The sequence below is a fragment of the Megalops cyprinoides genome, chromosome 5 (genome assembly GCF_013368585.1).
Source record: "Megalops cyprinoides isolate fMegCyp1 chromosome 5, fMegCyp1.pri, whole genome shotgun sequence".
In the NCBI taxonomy this organism is placed as follows: Eukaryota; Metazoa; Chordata; class Actinopteri; order Elopiformes; family Megalopidae; genus Megalops; species Megalops cyprinoides.
Genome location: NC_050587.1, coordinates 21,360,122 through 21,382,641, shown reverse-complemented (window position 1 = coordinate 21,382,641; position 22,520 = coordinate 21,360,122). Strand labels below are relative to the sequence as shown.

The following is a 22,520-nucleotide window of genomic DNA, read 5'->3' as shown; positions in this document are numbered from 1 at the left end:
TCCTGCCCCTAACGCCTACCTCACCATGCCGAGCGCAGAGTGGTGCCGCAGTGGTGACGCTTGTCCCAGCGTAGCACACCAAGAGACCGTACCAGTTGCCCCCAAAACAGTACCTAACACACACACACACGCATGCATACACACACACTTACACTCACACACAGGGAAGGGGGTGTTTTGAGGGGTACAGGGAGTTGGAACTGATGAACACCAGAGAGATCCACTCTCTGCTACTCCTCTTCAGCATCCATGGACCACATGATGGAAAGTCCAGCATCAGGAGCTCTGACCCCCGAGGCGCAGAGACAGGGAGGTTCAGCACAGGACCAAAGGCGTGGGGAATGAGGGGTGCTGGTCCAACATGCCACCGAGTCACACTGTAATTTGTGTGTCTGCGTGTGCAGGAATGAATGTGTGTGGATGTCGATGTTTGTGCAGATGCGTGTAGCTATGTGTGTGTGTAATCTACTTGTGCAAATGTGTGTGACTACGTCCGTGTATATACATTCAGACGTTTTGTGTGACTGAAGCATGTCTTGACGTGTCTGTGTGTCATGCTGTGAACGTGTGTCTGTGGTCTCCTCTCGCTCCCCCCCCCCCCCCCCCCCCCACTCTGTCAGATGGTGCTCTCTGTGTGTGCGTGGGTGTGCAGGTGGCCGAGGATGTTGGTGTGGTTGGGCCGGCAGGGGGGCAGGCAGTTCTGGTTGGTCAGCAGCGAGGTGGTCTCGTCCGGCCCGTTCTCGGCCGGCTCGGGGGGCTGGGTGCGGGGGGGCGTGGCCGGGCTCTCCAGCTGCGTGTGCGTGCTCACGGGGGACTGAGGGGTGCTGTCCAGCTGGGACGCCATCAGGCCGTTCTGGTACTGCGCTCGGGTGATCTGGGGAGCAGAGAAAAGGCGCACTGATGAGAGATGGCAGGGCAAACAGGACACGTGATGGGTAAATAACGGAAGGTCAGACGGGAAACACAGGACATGTCAACCCACTAGAGCAGTGCACTGCCTAGAAGAGTATGTCTCTGACAGCCTGTCTCTCTTGAGTGTGTGAGTAAAAATGCTGACACTAGAAAGTGTTTTTCACTCAAGGAGTTATGGATTCATCAGAGAGCTTACCAGGTGCAAGCAGGAATCTTTTGAGTGTTCAAGACCAGGCTTGTCACAGTGCTAGATACACTCTGGGCTACAGGCAGAAAAACATCCCTCGCAGAGCTGAACGGTCTTCGAATGGCATTAAGTTTCTCATGTTTTTATATTCTTATGGGTGCACAGATGAGAGGCAGACCGGCAGGCAGGTGCAGTGTGTGTGCTTTTTAATGTGCAACCTGCATGCTTACTCGCATTGAGGGTGAGTGTGTTTTGCAGGGCCTTACCTTCACGAACTGCAGGTCTGTGAGTGCACGCACGCCGAAGTCAGGGGTGTACTGCGGCGGGGGGGCGCTGTTGAGCTGGGTGTTGCTGCCGCTGATGGACAGGGACTCGGAGCGCTCTGTGCAGCTCAGCGAGGCCGAGCGGTTCAGCCCGCTCACATGGGATGGAGAGCGGAACTCTGAAACACACACGCACCCCGTCAGACAGGGAGAGATGCCCACGCGCGCGCACACACACACACCGTCAGATAGGGAGAGATGCCCACGCACGCACACACACACATACACACACACACCGCTTCAGATAGGGAGAGATGCCGACATACACACATACATACACATGCACACACACAGCATCAGATAGGGAGAGATGCCTACACACATACACATACACACACACAAACACACACCCAAACGCACACACGCAGGCACACACGCACACCTACACACACCACTTCAGATAGGGAGCGATGCCTACACACACACACACACACACACAGATACGGACAGGAGTTCTCATTCACACACTCCCACGCAAAGAGACAAATAGAAAGAGAAAGGCTGCAAACAGACTGCAGAGACACAGAAATAATCTCTTTTCTTAAGGCAGATACTGTAGTTATGTCCAGTAATGCTGGTCAGTGGGTCAGGGAGGGGTTAATGATGTCCCCTACGTGACACATACAGAGACACACATACAGACACATGTGAAGGGGTTAAGTACACAGACACACTGTACAGATACATGTGGAGGGTTCAAGCAAAGGCTTTGGAACACCCTCATGACACACTGCCCATGTGAACATTATTGATCACATGATCCTCATCTGTCACCATGGCAACGCCATTTAAGTGCATGTCTCTGATGATCCATTTCTCCAAGGTCTGTCTCAGCTGTAACAGTCTGCAACCTAGTGGCTGTGAGAGGGCTTAGCCTGTCACACACCTCAGTAGACTCCTGTTGGGATGAACTCCTGAGTATGTGTGTGTGTGTGTTTCCATGCTATGCGTGTGTAAGTGTGTATGTGACATGGGTGTATGTATCGGTGCTTGTACGTGTGTTTGATGCATGTGTTATGTATAAAGCAGTCAGGCCCCCTGCCTTAACATGGAGCTGACGCTATTCCTGATCTTGTGTAGAAGATCAGAGTGTGGCTGACTGAGGAGGGGGGAGGGGGGTATGGAGAGTGTGTGGCCATAGAACAGGGGCAAACACACCCCCTGTGCTAGTTCAACCTCAGACCCCCTCTTTGAGCTATCGCATCTAAGCCTATACCAGCACCAGAACCCTGGTCTTTAGGGTCCTCTTCAATATTCCAAAACAGCAAAGGCAGGGAACGTCTAGCAAGATGCCTTCTAAGGTGTCATCAAACCTATGCTCCTGTACACGTTAGGCTGGCAGGGACTATCTATTTAACATTACATTTCTTGTTTCTATTCTTTTTAAAACTTGCATGACAAAAACAGCTTGTTCCATGACGTTTTCATTATTATTATGATGTTTCACTGTCAAAAACTGGTATCAAATACCAGATACCAGGAACAGGTTATAGTAAACATAATTGGTTATTTGAATTGGTGCGATGTTGTCACTGCCAGCTTGAATGTGACTCAGAGTGGAGCATACATTTTTTGGGAATGGGATGCTTTCCCATTCAGGCGTTAGCATTAGCATTCCTGCAGCACCAGAGGACCATGGGAAGGGTGGGCTTATGGAGTACCCCCTCTCCCCGGGTCAGAGAGCAGTGCAGAAAGCCAGTTAGCACTGGGAGTGTGTTACATGGTGAGAGGACCACCGAATGGGAGCCCCCAATCCAGCAGACCCTGTCCCCCCTACAGTGTCACTCCGCTGGGGGGTGGTTTGACCCAGGTCATGTTCTCTGCAGTGTCGAGGTTTTGCCAATGAATGACAGCTTCCAGGTTTGGCAGGTTGCATTGTGTGGGCCCTTGTGAAGCAGCTCCCGAAAGCACAGGGGGGAGGGCCACCCTGTAGATCTGTGTATGAACCTGGAACGTGAGCTCTGGAAAACAGCTTAAGCTTCTCTTCTGTGCATTTTGTGAAGCACAGTCTGTGACATTGACCTGCTAACCCAAGAATTGCTGACCCATACAACTGCTAACCCATGAATACAGAGCCACTGTGGGTCAAATGTGCTGGATTGGGGCTGCTCAGAAATGGGAAAGGGGCCCTTTGTTAGACCTGATTCTACCATTCGCCCTCCCAGCCCAGATTAGGCCCTCAGGCATGCAGGGGGGGTTTTTTACCTGGAAACCGAGAGAACAGAGAAAACCTCTTTAGAGAGAGGCGACGAGGACGTGACGACGACACTGAGGGAGAGAGACTGGGGGAGACAGCTGAAAGAGGGACAAGGATGGAGGACAGAGAGAGGGAGGAAGAGAAAAGAGACAGGACAGAGATTCAGAGGGAGAAGAGAGGGCAGAGAGAAGGAGAGAGGAAGAAAAAAAAGAAAGGGGAATGGAGACGGAGAGGGGGACAGAGAAAGAGAGAAGATAGAGGAAAAAGAAAGGGGCGACAGAGAGGGAAACAGTGTGGGGGAGAAAACGGTGCCAAGATTTAGAACGGTTCTCATGAAGCCACCAGTTAAGGGTCTTGACCAGTCTAAAATAACATGAATATTCAGATCAGCTGAACCCAAAGATTTGGACAAAAACTACAGAGAAGTCCTCTTTCAGACTTTCACCAGCGCCAGATCCAATGTGAAAATTCATTACTCATATGAAGCACTTGATATTAAAAAAAAAAGTGTGACTGAAAGTATAAAACAATTCTTTGAAATGGGAGGGTGGGTGATAACTGATCGCATATATAGACCTTTACTGAATGATTGGCTTTGTGTGCCCCTTTAATGTGGCTGCGACTGACTGCAAAGGTGGGAGGGAGGGGTGAGAAAGAGGCAGGTGAGACCTACAAAAACAGAAGACCTGCAAAGAAGTGAGAGAGGGAGAACGAGTACACCACATGGTATGAGAGATGAGCTTTAGGGGAAGGAGAAAGTGAGAACAGAAGGGGAGGCAAACAGATCAGAAATACAGGGAGAATACTATGCTGAAAAGTGACAGGAGATTTGGTCCTTTAATGAGTAGGACGTTAGGGGCTGCAGTGTACTAATAGACAGAGTAACTTGAAGGTTGCCAGTTTGATTCGCAGTCGGGCAACTGCTGTTCTACCCCTGGATGAGACACATCACCTTAATTGCTGAATAGATAAATTAGTAAATGCCTGGCTGTATATACTGTGAAAGTTACACTGGATAAAATAAGTGTCTGTTAAGCAAAAACAAAGTCATTGCTTTAACATATTGGAAAACTCTGCATAGCATTTACCATAGTTGCAATACTAATTTGCAGCCACTAGATGTCAGTAGCACAACAACACTGCATTTTAATCAATAGTTTCGACTACACATCAACCTAGAGTGCAACAGAGCATAGTACCTTTATGAGAGAACTCCATTAGTGATCAATTACTTTGACTATATATATCTGTATAATGGTTACATAATGCTCAGAGTGACACATATAATGGCACAAACTCTCTCCCTTCGGTCGGTTCTGCCACATACATCCAGCCCCCACCCCCAATCAGCTGCAATACACTAAGCACAGTACATCTGAAAAGAAGGCCTGTCACCACTTTGATTATACCTGAAAGTAAACCATTAAATTCTCTGGTGGCTCTTCTGGCAGCCCCTTCCCTCCCCAAAATAGGCTTTATGGTAAAAAAAAATGTAGTGTGCAAGAAAAAAGCATAGTCAGTGAAATGGTGCTCACTAAAAGGGTATGTCAACAACCTACCTGATCCTCACCAGCCCTCCTTAACGATCAGTCTGAGAAGCACTCCACCAGCCATTAAACATTAAAATCACAAAACAAGGACAAAAACAAGAGCTGGAGAGAGACAGAGGAAGAGACAGATGGAGACAGAGACAGAGGGACCAGTGGACAGTGGGACTCACCCAGGGCTGGAGAGTTCAAGGCCATGACTCCATAGAAGGAAAAGGGACCCGTCTCAAACTTCATGTTCTCGTTCCCTGCTTCCACCTCAACACGGCCCTGAGGAGCAAACAACAGTGTTATACACAAACAAAAAAACACACACACACACACACACACACACACACATACACATACACATACACATACACATACACATACACATACACATACACATACACATACACATATACACACACACACACACACACACACACACACACACACACACACATACACACAAATGTACACATCTACACAGAGGCATACAAAATGAATGCACAGACACACACACACAGATGCGCTCACACCCTGAGGTACAAGAACCTTAAGAACACAACCACACACAAACAAAAAGGAAATAATTTCTAGGCAGGCCTGTCTTGCTCTGCATTCCAGCTGAAGGACACTAAACTGAGTGATGGACTGATTGGGGACGACCTGAGTAGTGGCAGCGCGTGACAGGACGGGAACGGAGGGGCGCTGGCCTTGCCGCTGAACGGTGACAAAAGCACGGTACAGTTGATACCCCCCACGCTGGCCAGGCACTCTGGGAATTTCTGTTCCCACAGGCACACAAAGAGAGCGCGCCGACTTTATGATCCACATCAACCCCCTGCTGCTACGCCAGCCCCTGCTGCTGATTCCAATGTCAACACTGAGATCAGTGGTACCCGCCCACCAACCCTAGACCCGCCTCCCCCAACCACACCCCCTACAATCCAACTCTTCAAGTCTCGCCTCCTCTCTCCTCTCCCTGCTCATAGGTGAGAAACACATGTGTACATATGTCTATACACGTGCCTAGTGTGACCCTTTTTGAGTGACCTCTGACACTCAACAGAAAGGGCTGAAGAGTATAAACGCGTTACAACAACAAAAAAACCCGCAGACATCTTTGGTAGATCTTTGGGTTGCATTCTGATCTTCCTAAAAAAATCACCTCAAGTCTGAGGTGGGTTCTGAGGGAAGCAGTGGAAGACAGAGAGGCAACACTTCACCCTTGAGAGGATTCACCATTTAGCTTCCAACACTCTCCCTGTCATTGAGGAAACGGCTGGTTGGAGCTCTGCAAATACACAGCGAGGTTCACAGGTCACCGTGGCGAATGGTGCCTGGCAGGGGGCAGCGCAGGAGCAGATGGCCTAAGTAGCCAGGCCTAAACATAGCTCTCCAAAATCCACTCACCGGCCGCACTGGCAAACTGCATGAGCTAGGCCGAACTCAGCTCAGTAGAGGGCGCATGCATTACTCCACCATCCCGCCACACACACACACACACGCACACACACTCTTCCCCCTGGGGCAGGTTCATTCACAGGACATCAGTGTCCAGTGCCTACTCTATCTCAGAGCCACACTGTGCTGACAGAGAGAGACAGAGAGGCTCGAGATAGAGAGAGAATATAAATTTGAATCTGAAGGATGGAGACGGTGAGAGAGGGAAAAAGAGGGAGGCTGAAATGTTTTAAATTCTTTGGCAACACTTGGTAACCCCTATCATGTTAATGAAGCTACTTTAAATCTGTGAATCCCTGGGAGATAGACAGAGCAATAGAGTTGCAACAGAGAGACAGAGAACGTGTAATAGAGACAGAATGAGAGAGAGATGGTCATTTTCTTCTTTTCTGGATCGGAGGCAGGTGTAACCCCACCACGGCCAGCTGTACTGTAAGGTGAACTTTGCGAGGTAAGCGACCCGGCCGCGCAACCTGCAATCCGCACTAACGAGGCATGATCACTTCCTGAAGCCACACCTCTGGCAGGTGAGCTCTTGGGACATCCCATCAATAATACAGGGGATGTTCTGTGGCTCAGGCGAGAGGAGTGATGCTGCGCCGGGGTTCTACCGCGGCCCGCAGGCCCGCACCGCCCTGCCCCGCCGTCTCCTGGGAGGTGTCATCCATCCGGTACCTGCCCCACACCCCCCCGACCTGCGACCTGCAACCAGAACCCCCGTGCTCCGATTGCACCCTGTGTGTCACTGTCACTGTATCCAACCGCCTCGAGTGTCACCTGGAACACCCTGTAACAGACACACACACTCACACTCACACACACACACACACACCACCGACACCTTTGACAGTGTCTCTGTAAAGCCTCATCACACATTGCCTACTAAAGGGAATTAAATTTATGTGTAGTCAATCCATGCATTTTCTCAGACCTGTGCAACAAGGTAATAAATGCACATAACCATAAGGCCTCAAGAAAAGGCTGAATACTTTGGAACGTGTGTCAGTCTATCACACAATGAGTCAATCCGCCACAGTGCTGTAATACTCACTGCCATACCCAATACAAAATAAGTTATATGTTAACTATTTCAACAGCTTCATAAAGCAAAGTGCCGCAATACAGACGAAAAGGGAGGATTATGTTATGATAAGGGGGGGGGAGGGGGTTATGATAGTGGAAACAGCGGAGATAAGAAGTGTCTGCAGTGTGGAGGGGTGGGGCTACAGACTCCGGTGGGAAAGACCGTGTGGTCAAACTGCAGCATGGCCAGGCAAGGCTTCGCCCGGGTAGAAAACCTCCCCACCCCTTCCTCAGGTAGACAGTGGACGACTCGGCAGTTTCAGCTCGCTGGGGAACAGGTGTTCCCTGTCAGAACAGCTTATGCCGTCACGCACTCAGATGGGGAGCTCTGCATGTATCAGAGCAGATTCAATGCCTTTATCCAATACCTTTGTTTCTTCTCTAATCTCCGTTTGATGAAATTCAGTCACGTTACTTTTTCAGCGTCACATGTCGGCGGAAGATGCAGGAACGGGGAGTTAATCCACGGACGTCCTGTTCATATCAGGCTGACACTCCAGGACAAAGTTTAAAACACGACGGAGATTTCACTTTCTCTTTCTGTTTGCTGGCAAAAAAATTTTGACTGAATTTGGCCAAACTGAATCATTGGCCAGCACATATATCAGTCTCAGGGTGAGTTTCAGCACAAGCAAATAAAGCATAGTGAACAAAAAGCTGGGAAAATAACCACAGCAACCAAACAATTCAGCTTATTTCACATTTATATTTAATTCAATAGGGTTAGGCAAGCAGCCACACAGACAATGAATCATTACTGCCATCCGTGAAATATAGCTCTACTTCTACCCTCACTGGCAGAGGCATAATGTGATAAGAGTCACACACTTACTCTGCCTTCAAAGTATCATGTGCAATACCACTCATACAGACACCCATGGACACAAACACACACACCACACACACACACACACACACACACACACACACACACACACACACACACACAGGAAATATAAGCCCTCCTTCTGTCAAACTGGCAATGTGTAGATGCCAAATTTGCAAGCCAGATATTGCCATTAAGCAAATGGAAGTGTGTGTTCAAATTAAAGTTACACTAAGTGCAAAGAAAGCACAAAATTGTTGTGTGCAATCACTTAATCATAACGATCCCCTCTTTACCTGGAAATACAGTTTTCAATGTTACTTAACAACTCCAGCTTTCCAGACCAGATCCAGAAAGCATTCTGTGATGTAACAGGCAGAAAATCTTGCTCTGGAGAAAAAAATGAGCTTGTAAAAAAAAAAGTCGGTGTTTATCCACGATGATCCCCGCAGGACTGCGGTCCAGTTAATCCCGCCCCCTGATGCCACCCTAAGGAGCACGGCAAGGGTTAAACCGGCCCTGACCTCTGCCGGGAAAGCCACATTCTGATTTAATGATCCTGAGGCCAGTGTCGCTGTGAGTGAAGTCCGACTGAAGGAGATGTGGAATGCTGGGAGCAGTGGTGAAGCTCTCCATGGAAACCTAAATGGATTGTGATGAATTCAGGCTACGTCTTGTCACCTGACCTTTTGCTTAGCAAATGGCCTTGCGCAGACTGAAATAGTTGATTTACCTGTCATTAGTTTGTACAGCTGGAAGTTTACTGAGCCAGTTCATTTTAAGTGCCATGCCCAAGGGTGCAAAAGCAGTGCCCCAGATGTTTCATTACCCAGTGGAGGAGAATCAAAGGGGAACACAACAGCAGATCTGTACCCAAGGATGGGGTCAAATTTTAAAAAGGTGTTTTTTTTTTTTTTAAAACAGAAAGTAACAATGGGCATCTAAAAAGCTGAGGCTGGTGTGAGTACCCATCAGAAAGGAAATAAATCAAAAATAAATATAATCTTGCAAAAGGAAAATGATTCTATAAATAATGTGTTAAAATAAGAAAGTTTTTTGTAATAAAAACGTTATCTGACTCCTTCTTCTCTCTTTTTTGAAGATCTGTTACTGTAGTGGTTTTAGATGTTTCTTAAAACAAGGCACTAACACTGACACTAACAAGACTAAATATCAATTCTGACAACACTTAAGTGTTAAAGTTTATAAATTTAGTAAAAGAACGTTGTGTGTTTGTGAGCGAGTGAGTGTGTGTGTCTGTGCTTGTGTGTGTCTGTTTTGATGCATTTAAGCTTGAGCGTGAGTGTGTGTGTGTGTGTGTGTGTGAGTGAGTGCATGCTGTGTGTGTATCCTTGTCCCTAGAGTGCTGGGCGGAAGAGGCTGGGATTAGCCTTGGCGCAGGACTCATCAGCAGCATGCAGGCTCTGTCTCTTATGTAAGTGGGATCAATTAGTGAAGGACAGACCTGCAGGTCCCAGCTGGGCCACACTCAGACAGGCAGAGAGGGCACAGCTGCTGTTCCTTTGAAAACATGGCACTGCCACTCTGACACTGTGTCACACACACTGATCTTCATACGGCAAACCTGCAGTGACCTTCAAACAGCCGACCTGTAGTGACCTTCACACAGAAAACCTGCAGTGACTTTCATATAGCAAACCCCCAAATTACACACAGTGTATCCGCAGTGACATTCACACACCATTCCTGCAATGACCTTCAAACAGAAAACCTGCAAAGACCCTTCATACAGCAAACCTGCAATCACCTTCAAACAGCAAACCCGTAATGACCTTCACACAGCAAACCTGCACTGACTTTCATGTAGAAAATCCCCAAATTACACACAACAAACCCACAGTGACCTTCACACACTAATCCTGCAATGATCTTCAAATAGGAAACTTGCAAAGACCCTACATATAGCAAACCTGCAATAACCTCACAATCATCCCAATGATTTCTGAACTGACTGACCTACAGAAACCTGTAAGGACCTTCATTCAGTCACACAGACACCCTCACCTTCACACAGCAAACCCCCAGACAGCACCACACCTTCATACATTTGCAGCTACTTTAGCACTGGAGCAACACCACACAATGACAGTCCCCAAAGCATATGTCTCACAAAAAGACAGAAACAGCCCTATCACTCACGCATAATAGGGAGCAAGTGCCGATTCCTTCACATTAAAATCATGTCCGATAGGGGCATTCGTCTCAACGTGGAAAAGACACCATTCAATATTAAAACAAACTCTAACACTGCTGTATGCATGGATGCTGTTGCAGACAATGACCACACTTAATAGGAGGTGAATGGAAGAGAATGGAAGAAAAGGAAAGGGAATGGAATGGAATGGGGGTTAAGAGAACAGAATGGAATGGAGGAAAATGGAAGGCAACAGAAGCAAAGGGAAGGGAATGAAATGGAAGTGAAAGGGAGGGAAAGAAAGTGATGGAATGGGATGGGATAGGAATAGACACCCCTCAGACTGCTTGGCTTGTGAGGCAGAGGTACCTGCAGGATGAGGATGAAGTAGTCCACAGGCTTCCCCCGTTGATACAGGTAGTGCTGTGGGGCGTGCTTGTTGCTCTCATTGAACCTGATCTCCTGGATGACGTTTGGGTGCTTCAGGATGCGTAGCAGAACCTTCTCTGTGATCTGGAGCGGGCTGAACAGGCTCACCTCTGGGGCGGGGCGAGAGGAGAGGAGTAAGGGGTGACGAGAGGGTCAGTCAGCGTTGCACCAGAGGGTAAAAACAAAGACTGACCTCTCTTAGAGGCCGCATGTCAGCTATTCACACACAGGCAGCTTAACTATGGAGTCTGGCAAGGCTGGTAAAGCACAGAGACCCACAAACAGTCTGCATACGCTTAGCTCACTGAAAACTGTGTCCACCGAGTACCACAGGCCCTTCCGTTTCTAAGTGGCTGAAATGGACACCAGGCTTAAAATGGAATTATTCTGGCCGCAGTTCAAATTTGACATTGAATAAAGTGGGTAAGAGGTGAGGTTTGGGCTTTAGGGAGGGCTGCTTCTCCTGTGTGTGTGCGTATTCACGAAATTGTATTTATGTGTGTGCACAAATGTACACGTGTGTGTGTTTGTGTGTGTGAGCGCGTACCTTTCTATAACTGCTATGCAGACAGCCATAAGCATGCACAGGCATATGGAGAGATGTGCAAGGGCTGCACAGTCATGCCCACAGATACACAGGCAGACGCAGACACCCAAGCAATCCAGCTCATCCAGCTCATAGCCCACTGCAATGCTTACCTCCCTCACCATTTTCCTACGGTCACGACACGGGTCGTCCGTCTAAGAGTGTCACTGGACCGTTTAGCTGAGGTCACGCGTGTCTCCCAAACAATAACTCTGGCCTCCGTTAGGCTCTGCCTCAGCCTTCCCTCTTTCCCATCATGCACTGCCCAGCCAGGTGGGGGTCAAAAGCCCGCCCCTCGGACGCGTCCGGGTTTAGCCAGCTCTGTGACGGGATTAGCGATGTCAGCCACCGAGCGCCTGCGGGGACGCGGCTGTACCCACCGTCGTCCTGCAGCAGGATTACAGGGGCTGGCGTTTGACGTCCCCTATCAGGACAAACCTCCTCCTTTCCTTCACGTGTTTTGTTTTGCTATCTGAGCTGACAGAAAGTTTGCAAAAGGCAGCATTTTCCCCTTCTGTGCAAGTTTTTCTTTTCTTTCATCTGCTGCTGTTCTATTTTTATCACTGCGCTGCTTAAATATAGAGCCAAGAAACACAAAAAGTAAGAAAAAAAATTAATAATAAGCTAATCTACTGTGTTTAAAAATAGAGCTTTTAATAATGGCAGGATTGGAGCTATCTGTTTCACAGTAACCCAATACAGTAAAATCCAATAGAATATTGCTGTACAGTGATGCAGCATACTGCAATATTCTATGGAGTACTATGGGGTGTGTTACATTGTGTGTTTTAATATGATGTTGGTTTGTGGTGTTCAGTCATACAGTGTGTTTCTGTGTAGAGTGTTGGGCTGAAATGTGCAATAATAGTGTAGCTGTTATTGGTGTAGTGTGGTAGGCTGCAGTATGCGGTTGTGGTGTTGGACTTAAGTGTACAGTTACATGGTTTGTCCTTATGTACAGTATTGGGCTACAGTGTGTGACTGTACAGTGTGTGTACTTATATAGGGTGATGGACTGCGTAGTGGAGCTGCCATGTTGCTGCATACAGTGTTGAGCCACAGCATGTGTATATGCAGTGTGTTCATAAGTACGGCGTTAGACTGCGGTACTCCCTGCTCACCTGTTGCCAGGAAGCGGTGTGCGGCCAGCATCAGCTGAGGGGAGATCTTGACATTGGCTTCATTCTCTTGTTTGAAAGCGGAGAAATCCGGCTTGTTCTTGTTAGTAGGCACCTTCGTCCTGTTGCGATTATCAGCTGGACAGCCACACAGTCGGGCAAAAGGACAGGCACATTAGAGACAGCACACACCTGTGCTGAAAACTGCCCTTCTGCTGTTAAGTGCTGCAGGCAGGTATGAAACAGTGGCTACACCGTACAGTCAGTCTGCTGCACAGGTATCTATGAACAGTGACAGTTTGCTAACAGAGCTAACAGTTACCATGTGTGAGTATGCATGGAAACACAGCAACTGTCATTAAGACCGATGCGCTGCCAAGGTGTGCACTCACTGTAGAGGTCGGACTCGTCCAGGATCTCTGACTTGATGATCTCCTCAATGACGTCCTCCAGCGTCACCAGACCCAGCACCTCGTAGAAGGGGTCGCCCTCACCCTCATTATTCACCTTTTGCACGATGGCCAGGTGGGATTTACCTGAGAAAGACAGGAACACTGTTACACACCGGGCACACACACACGCACGCACGCACGCACGCACACACACACACACACACACACATACACACACACACACACACACAGTTATATTGAGGTCAGTCAAACACAGTTCCCTTTGTCACCATGAAACAGGAGAAGCAGCACTCCCAAAAGCCTGATCCTCAAATTTTCATGCGGTCAAAGTGAGCTTGACGTCCAATTCCGTCAATCGTACACAGAAAGGCTTGCAGTCCATTTTGTCTTTTTCAGCTGATTGAATTCTTAGTAGTTATTGCTAAGCACAATAAAAATTATGAATTTTTTGGTAAGCACAATCAAAACTCTGGTGGGCTGACTGACAAGTGGAGATACATTTCTTTTTGATTATTATCAATCAGCACTTGCATTCAGAGTGGTATACAGCAAAGCATTTAGACCAGTCACACCTTAGATAGGCAGTGATCACGTTATGCTCTCTGCTGTTTAATAATCCCTGACTATCTATTCACCAAGTCTGCTCACCTCTCTGTCTGGTTCACACTTACAGGTTAATGCACCGATTACCTTGCTTTCATTTGAAGAAATGCTGTATGCCACTGCACTGCTGAATCCTAAAACAACTGTGTATGAAATAGAAGGTTGTATTCTTTCTAATTTAAATATTCGTTACATTTTTTTCGCATATACACCAAGCAAAGAAACATTGTGTTTATGCCTGTGGAGAGGAGGATGTGATGACAGTCTAAAGAATTCCTAAATATAGGGCTGAGAGCTCAATGGAGGGAGAATGGGACCGAGGGAGCTAAAGAGATACATGGACAGAGTGAGACATAAAAAAGGAGAGACAGAGTTAATCCACTTCATTGACTCTGCCAAAGGCACTCCTCCAGCTGATCCTGGATCAGTGTAGCCTGTGCGACATAGAGGGACTCTCTGCCTCTGTATCTCCCTTCCTCCCTCTCCCCTTTACTTCCTCTTTCTCTCCTGCTCCCTCCTCCTCCCTGTCTCCTGTGAAAGCTGTGATGCCCCTGTCCTTTCCATTATTGACAGCCAGGTGTCCTTGTTCCCCTCCTTGAAAACAAAAAGGAATAGATCCATTTTTTAAAAAAACAAGCGTGCAACCATGTGTCTCACTTGGCCTCTATCCCGCTTCTCTTTCTCTTTCCATCTTTCCATCTTTGTATCTCTCCTCTGTTCCTCTCTTTTACTTTCACTCCTCTCTCTCTATCTCTCTGTTTCTCTTACTTTCTCTCTCTCTTGCCATCTGTATCTTTATGTCTCTCCTCTGTCCCTCTCTTTTACTTTCACTCCCCCTCCCTCTCCCTCTCTCGCTACGTACATCAGGGGGTGCTTCTGTGACTCTGCAGAGAGGGGCGGAGTCTGACCTCTACCTATCACCTTCACCTTTGACACGTTAAAGTGGACACTGGCATGATGGACATAGCAGGTAAAAATGATGAGCCTGCAACCTGACAGCAGCTGTGGAAAAAAACAGTCCTCCCTGAATCCTCTTGCTCACTGCAATGCAAACCGTCAGGAACAACTGAGCTGGGACAACAGGCTGACCCTCCCACGCAAGACGGAAGGGGCTGTCAACGTAGAAAACACCAAGATGCTATCGTGTTCCATGCTCATAAACTGGACACAAACACGAAGCCTGAACATCACAGTTCTTACGGGTACTTGGTACAGCTATGGCCAGAGGTTCTGCGCTGTGATTGGCTAGAAGGGGGCAGCCTATGGGTGACTCACCCTGCAAGGATGATGATAATTGGGTGCGCTGCCATTACACTGTGGTATCCCATGACAACACAAAGTTCTGGGAGGGGAGCGGGGAGGTTATATAATTAGGTCGATGAGTCTATTCTGATTTTTACCCTTGTGGGCGTTATTAGAGTAGCGGTCATGTGTAAATGGTAATAAGCACAGCCACAGAAGAACTGCTTCATTCACGATGCAACAATATTCGTTTCCATTCTGTAGTCCACACAGCTCTTTTACATCTCTCAAAGATGCTCAGTGCTTAACAACTTGACAAGTGCGCGGTACTGCTATACATGGTTACAGCTAAAACACAGTCAGACATGGAGCAATATTTCATCCATGTAAACAGTGTCGTCACCTCAACTGAAAGAATGCACAAGTACACAGCCCGTAAACTCTGCAGAACACAGACTCACTGGTGTAAACCTGAGACAGCTGACCCATGAATCTCTCCCTCCAAACTCTTCTACCGAGTAGACAACCCCCTCCACAGCCAAGGAGGATCAAGGAAGAGAGGTGAATAACCACTGGCTTGGCATTTCTGTTTTTTTTTTTTTTTGTTCCTGACATTTCCCATGGATACTTGCACAGCATACATCATCGTTTTAACCCTCCCTGCAACAGGGTCAGTTAGTGACATTCTCCCCGTGCCATTTAATGGCTGTTTGTATGATCCAGCTCCAGTTCCGACTGACCAGTTTTGACACCTTCTCCACTGGAATCATTAGAATCCAGAAAAGACATCTGGTGTAAAGCTGCATACACCATATTTATAATGTTCTTTGAATCCTTTTCAGCTCCTGTCACCTGCTGTTTGTAGACAGGTTACATATTCATCACAGACACACCATGATTTGAACTGCCTGAGCTCCCAAGCACTGACCCTGTGTCAGATGTGACCTTCTGTATAAAACAGATGGGGGCAGCGCAAGAGGTTGGGCCGACAGCAGCCTTTGCCAAAAAGGGTCAGACCTTCCTTCCTCAGCTCCCCACTAAGCCACACCCCTGTCTGGAAACCGGCCAATGAAGCTTCCCTTCCATGAACGACCTCAGTGAGATCATATCGTTTCCACAGAGTGATGTCATTTCACGTGAGCACACCGAACTTCTGAGTCATTCTGCATTCACCAGGGAATCCCTGAGGGCAAATAAACCGGCCACTTCCTTCAACTCACCACTGAGTCAGTGTGCAGACATGCGTGCATCCTGGTGCACGTAGGCATGAGTGCGTGTGCATGGTCTAAGCACATGAACAAGAGTCACCCACTTGACTCAACAGAACAGCGTAAGCCTGTTCCAACTGAAATACCCACCCTGGGCCTCCCCTGCGCCCACACCGCCCATCCTAAACCCCTTCTAAATTACTCTTTGAGAGACATTAAGAGAAATTAGCTTCTTGTCTTTTTGAACTTGCTTGAACATACTCCCTGTGGTCAGACACTTGCAGGCCCTCGTACAGCCAAGCACAGACAGTCCAAGTTTCAAGGTTAAGAGAGGTGCCTGACATTTAATGGAATGGGAGGAATGCTCTTTTTGAGGAGCTTAGAGCCAGTTTGGCACACTTGCATGGATACAAAATGTCAGTAAAAGCAAGCCCCCCAAAAACATCTCTAGAGCAGCACTCTGTCACGTCAAAAGAATGTTCTAGATCGGTGTTCTAGACCATGATTCTGTGTGAAAACAAGTCTGAAATTGGTTTGAATATTTCTACATGAGTAAAATAAGTTCTAGGGGAAGCAAGCTCCTGTTCACTCTAATGTTACAAATGGACTTAAGGTCTCCCTATCACATAGGTGGAGATAATGCCCTCTGAAAGCTTTAAGCTCAAGAATGTGTACCAAGAAAAAGAAGAAAGTGCACCTCCCTTTCCTTCTCTGCTCTTCTGTCTCACTCCTCTTTATCATTTTACAACCTCTTTCTGCAAGCAGACTTACAGGTAGACAGAAGTGACATAGAGATGAAGTCAATTATCAGATCAATTGTCAGCCAGTCTGGTTCCAGCTCTGAACTGGAGAAGCATGTAAGTGAGCTAGCCTGATTCCGACCCTATAGAGGAGAATGATATGAGTGAACCGACCTAGTTCCAGTTCTACATTGGAGAAGGACATAAGTAAGCCAGCCTGGTTCCAACTCTACAGTGGAAAATGACGTAAGTCAGACAGCTTGTTTCCAGTTCTACAGTGGAAAAGGAATATGACGGTCACACTGTGGCACCACATGGAAGGCCACCCACCGCTGCACCATCTGACAGACTGCTCCACTAACGATTGAGCAGAAGCTTCAAAGCTGCATGCCATGAGCGAGGGCCAGTGTCAGAGACATAACAAGACTACAATGGAATGCAACTATTTTTAAAAAACCCAGTGAAGACCAAAGCCTTGGTGTGGAAGGCATGTGACATTTCAGGATGCCTGTGAGCCTCCTGGGTAACGAGACGGTCTTTAGGGTTAACAGACAATCACTTATTTACTGCCCATGTGAGATTCCAAACCAGCCCTATTTCATCACATGGCTCACACAACAGACATTCACCCCAACAGCCTGTGAGAAAGAGTGGTCTATTTTGCTTAGAATTGGACTGGACCAAAATGACATCCCCAGAAAATTATGAAACACAGCAGTAAGTTATAACTGCAATCAAATGATGTTTTACCCCCTTTCCTCAAATATCACAGCTCATATGCAATGGGAAGTGCTGTCACTGTCATTTCAGTGAGTCGCCATGCCAGTCATGAGTACGTTGTGTTCACTTCCCTGCATTAAGCATTTCTGAAGTGTAAGCAGTGGGTTATATATTTATTTATTTAGCAGGAATCATTACTCAAGTCACTTGCACAGCTTGTGTAAGCTGAATATTTGCTGAAACAAGCAATCATAACTCCACACACATCTCTAACAGTGCTGTCCTACCTGGGATTTAACCCTGCAACCTCCTGACTTCAATTCCAGTGCCTCATTACAACTCCACACTGCAGCACACTAAGTGATATTCAACAGAGCCATTGGAGGTGGGCACAGCTCTGCAGCGGCCACAAGCTTGTGTGGAGAGAAAGGGAGTCGGACTGGGATTCAATCTTGTAACACCCTGGTTTCAAGCCCTGTTGCCCTACTACTCCACACCACTGGCCAGACACAGCTCTGGAGCAGGCACACATTTGTGTAGAGAGACAGGAAGTGGGTACATTGATGGGAACATCAGCCATATAGACAACCCAACCCTAATAGGAGGGACTCTCATCTGGGTGGAGGGGTTTAGCAACTGCAGCAGAAAGTAACCCCCTGGCTGAGGCAAGATTTCCCACTTTCCCTCAGTACTCCTTTATATATTTGTTTAGCAGACACCTATGTCATATTATTACATGATATATACTGTCCATTTATATACTGGATATTTACTGAAGCAATCAGTAACAATTCCTTGTGGGATGGTACAACTGCAGTGCCCTATGGGGGATTTGAACTAGTAACCTAACATAACAACAACAAAAACTAAACATGAGGCAATTTCTTATGTCCAGTAATATCTGCAACTCATTTTTTGTGTTCTTCAGAACTGCACTCAAAATTTGCTTTTCACCTTATTCACAACATCTGGCTTAATATCATTACTGAGATAAAAAAAAAACCCAGTGTTCATCTTTACTGTGAGAGTCAAATTCTGTCAAAAAACCAGGTGCAAAATTTATGTTGTGCCGCAGAAGTGTCAGGTTAGGAATGCTCTATATGCGACAGCCAAATCAATTTAAGCTGTCAAGGACTGCAGAAACAACAGTGTCTGTTTACACAGATAAAACAGCTTACACAGACAGCAGTGTTCAAACCCAGAACATTGATCTCTTCTGATCAAGAGCTCCCTGACAACAAAAGATCACCATTTAATAAACAACTCAATGAAAACTTTCACAATCAGAGGTAATCTGCACACCTCTGAGCAGTTCTCAAACTTGAGAGACTTGTGTGCTATTCTCAGCACCATTTTTCATTTATGCTCAACATCTGAGGAGCTTCAGTCTAGCCTGAACCTTGGCCTCACAAGCTGTTCTTGGCCCTGGGGCTGTTCTTGCTTACATTCGATCTGTCAGTGTGCTGTAACTGGGCCATAAACTGAACTCATAGTGGTGCATGCAAGCTGTGATGGGGTGGGGGGGTGGGGGGGGTCACCACTGACAGCAAAGTGCCCCAGGGCACAGCCAAAACAATCACAGCTCAGTTCATCAATACACAGACTGAAGAAGCACTGTGTGTGTGTGTGTGTGTGTGTGTGTGTGTTTTTGAGGGGTATGCGTGCAGAATAATTCCATGATTTTCCTGCTGGAAGTTGGTAAACCGTGAAATCAATCAAGCACAGAAATACCAGTGACATTGATTGATCTGATTCTGAAGTACAGAGAAAGCATAAAAGCTTTACTCGTTGGTAAACTTTTAAGAGTACAAATTGATAACCCACTCTTTGTTTATGCAGTAGACCCTCTAACCTCTGTTTGAACGTTACTGATTGTCTTGATTATCTTTGAGGGACATTTACCTAATCTCTGATAACTTCACTCACATTCAAAAGGCTAAATTAATATTTTGAGAAAAGAAAATGTATTCCAAAAGGAAATAATCTGCATCCTGGAGCCAAGCTGTCTGGATCGCGAGCGGGGATGCAAACCTCTACGAACAAATGAGAAAGGGCAGCTGTCGCGATGTGGAGCTCTGTAACAGACACTCAGCAGCTGCGCGACTGAATCTACAGCGCACAGGCCGTCGAGACTAAGACAATTTACCCTTCTTGAACTCCTCCAACATGGAATCCAGCTTGGTGTCGTGGAAGACGAAGTGAACCGGGTGATTGTAGAACTTGGTGATGGTTTTAAGCGTGGTGCAATCGTCCGGGTCAACGAAAGCCAAATCCTTAACGTAGAGGATGTCGACGATGTTCGAGCGCTCCTCGTCGTAAACCGGGATGCGCGTGTAACCGCTTTGCATTATCTCCGACATGGTGTTGAAGTCGAGAACAGCGTCGATGTGAATCATGAAGCAGTTGCTCAGCGGAGTCATAACATCTTCCACAGTCTTGGTTCGGAGCTCCAGTGCGCCCTGAATGATGTTCAGCTCCTCTTTTACCAAGTCGTTATACGGCTCCGTCACTTTTAGCATCTCCACAAGTTTCTCGCGGTTGTACACGGTGCCGATTTCCTGGCCAAGCACGCAGTCCAGCAGTTTGCTCACCGGGAAGGACAGCGGCAAGGTGAGTATCATGAAGAATTTGGTCACCAAGATGGTGTTAGCCCCCACTGCCAACCCGTGGCGGGAGCACAGCGCCTGAGGCACGATCTCACCAAAAATAACGATTCCAATGGTGGAGGCAACCACAGCGCCGAGGCCAGAGCCGATCAGGTCATCCAACAGGATTGTAAGCGTGGTGTTGACCAACACATTGCCCAGCAAAAGCGAACAGAGAAGGTAGTTTCCTTTGCTGCGAATGGGCTCTATTTTACGCGCATACCGCTTCTCCTTTTCGGTACCACAGCTCTGGACAATGCGGAGCTCCATTGGGTCCAGGGCCATCAGACCGAGGTTAAGACCACTGAACATGCCCGACAGCACCAGGAGGCAGGAGATAAGGATGATCTGGAGCCACATCGGCAGCAGAGACTTTTTCTCCTCCACCACGAGTATCCTGCCATCGTTATCCCCAAGTAAGTACCACCTGCCTTCCGGGCTATTTCTGACGCACAGACTATACTCCTTCTGCGACTCGCTCTTGCGGAGCGCCTTAATGTTAATGTCCAGTACTCCCGATGTGCCCTGGCTGCTGACGTTCATGTAATTGTTGATGCTGATGTCTTTGGTAAAATCGGTACAAGTCCTGTTAACATTGTCACTGCTGTTACCCTCGTCCCCGCCGTCCCCGTGCTCCGTGAACCTGATGTGTGACCAGGTGCCAGAGTTCATCTGTACCCCGTAAAACCTGAGCTGGACACTGCTCTCCTCCGTTACCTGGATGACCCCGTCATCGGTCGTTGCCGCCGATTTGTTGCTCCTCTCCAGTCTCATTCCCAAGATCTGACTGCCGCTGATTCCCTCCATCGCTGTCTCCATTCGCCCAGACACTACGCCCCAGAGAAAAAAGATTAAAGTTAGAATGTACCCCTGTCCACTCCATTCTGTCGCCATGTTTGTTTCACTCTCCGCGAGGAGGGTGCTGACGTCATCTACTCTCATTTCCCGCAACCCGCCCCCCACATTAGCATAATAACTCCTTCCGCAACGCCTACCGGAGCGGTCAGGTACAGCTCCTTTCTAGCCAGCCCATGTGGCCGGCGCAATGCGTGTGACAGAATCTGGAACAACAGTTTGAATGAAATAACTTTACAGACGGCTGCATAGATATCGATGGAGATATGCAGCAAGCAAACTGTAGTAGAATATGTTACTTGCTATTTACTTTAAATCAAATAGGCTACTGCAGTAGAGATTCTGCCACGATTCACTCAAAAAATCTCTCTAAGGCTAATGTTTATTTTCCGTTTGTGCTACTGCAAGGGCGTGGATAAAAAAAAAAAAAAAACAGTTTTTACATTCCATTTAAATAGGTGGTAAATGAAATGATAATAGTCTTATATATATGATTTAGTCGGTCAAATTTTATAAGAGCTTAAGAAATATGAATGAATGAATGAGTGGATTGATGGCTGAAGAAAATAATAAAATTTATGAATTAAGAAAGAAATAAAAAATCAGTGAAGAAAACAAATCAAACGACGCCTTTTACTTTTTTTTTTTTTTTTTTTTTTTTACAATGGGTATATTAAATGATTACCCCATGGATATCAACGAACCTCCAGTATATTAAACTGATTAATCATATAAGTTTAAATTTTTCGAAGGAGTCATTTGGCAGCACACGTGTGATGTTTCAGAGGCCTTGAATCAAGAAATTACTCAGAATAAATGATCGAGATAAATAAATGATCGTAACAAAATAAAATGCTTGAAAACGGAACCAGGCGGTGACGTTCCAGTCCTTTGCGGTGAAGTGAGTGTTTGAGTTTCTGCTTCGACCGTAACTGAGTGCGGTTGTTACGTAAAAGCGCTGGCATCCATGACGTGATGTAGCCTACTGTACTCCGCTTTCTGCAGCTCACTGGCACCGCTCCTTGCGTTGTGCTGCATTGGCGACGCTGAGCAGTCGGGCCAACGGATTCTTGGAAAAACGCCGTGGCTTAGTGTCTACGCTACCGTGTCGAGTTTCCGGTCAGAAACACCTCGGTGATGCAATCTCAGCCGCCGTGGCCCTCTGACATTGACCTCGTGCTATTTTACTTCATGGCAGGAGATTCACTAGAGCCGTTGTGACGGGATGAATTAATAATAGACTGGCACGTACCGACTGCTGTAAACGTAGAAGAAATAGTCT

At 47.1% G+C, this 22,520-nt stretch overlaps 1 protein-coding gene across 2 annotated transcripts; it reads right to left on the bottom strand.

The window, feature by feature from the left end:
* Positions 1-593: 593 nt before the first annotated feature.
* Positions 594-21,360, bottom strand: LOC118777524 (metal transporter CNNM4-like). 2 transcript variants are annotated; one of them, XM_036528544.1, is made up of 7 exons: positions 19,885-21,360; positions 13,205-13,348; positions 12,816-12,950; positions 11,049-11,218; positions 5,340-5,436; positions 1,366-1,541; positions 594-874 (listed from the first exon to the last, which is right to left on the bottom strand). In XM_036528544.1, the coding sequence occupies exons 1-7, from the start codon at positions 21,323-21,325 to the stop codon at positions 617-619; spliced, it is 2,421 nt and encodes an 806-aa protein (XP_036384437.1). In that variant the 5' UTR covers positions 21,326-21,360; the 3' UTR covers positions 594-616. The 2 variants fall into 2 exon arrangements, with proteins under 2 accessions (XP_036384437.1, XP_036384438.1); XM_036528545.1 differs by lacking the exons at positions 594-874; positions 1,366-1,541 and adding an exon at positions 3,028-3,717.
* Positions 21,361-22,520: the final 1,160 nt, after the last annotated feature.

Bases quoted from the DNA above. Each gene is read 5' to 3' on its own strand.
- LOC118777524 (XM_036528544.1), bottom strand. From the start codon at position 21,325: ATGAGAGTAGATGACGTCAGCACCCTCCTCGCGGAGAGTGAAACAAAC. The intron at 13,349-19,884 runs GTAAATTGTCTT...TGTCTTTCTCAG, and splicing joins GTTGGAGGAGTTCAAGAAGG to GTAAATCCCACCTGGCCATC. The intron at 5,437-11,048 runs GTACCTCTGCCT...TTTGCTCCTCAG, and splicing joins ACTTCATCCTCATCCTGCAG to GGCCGTGTTGAGGTGGAAGC.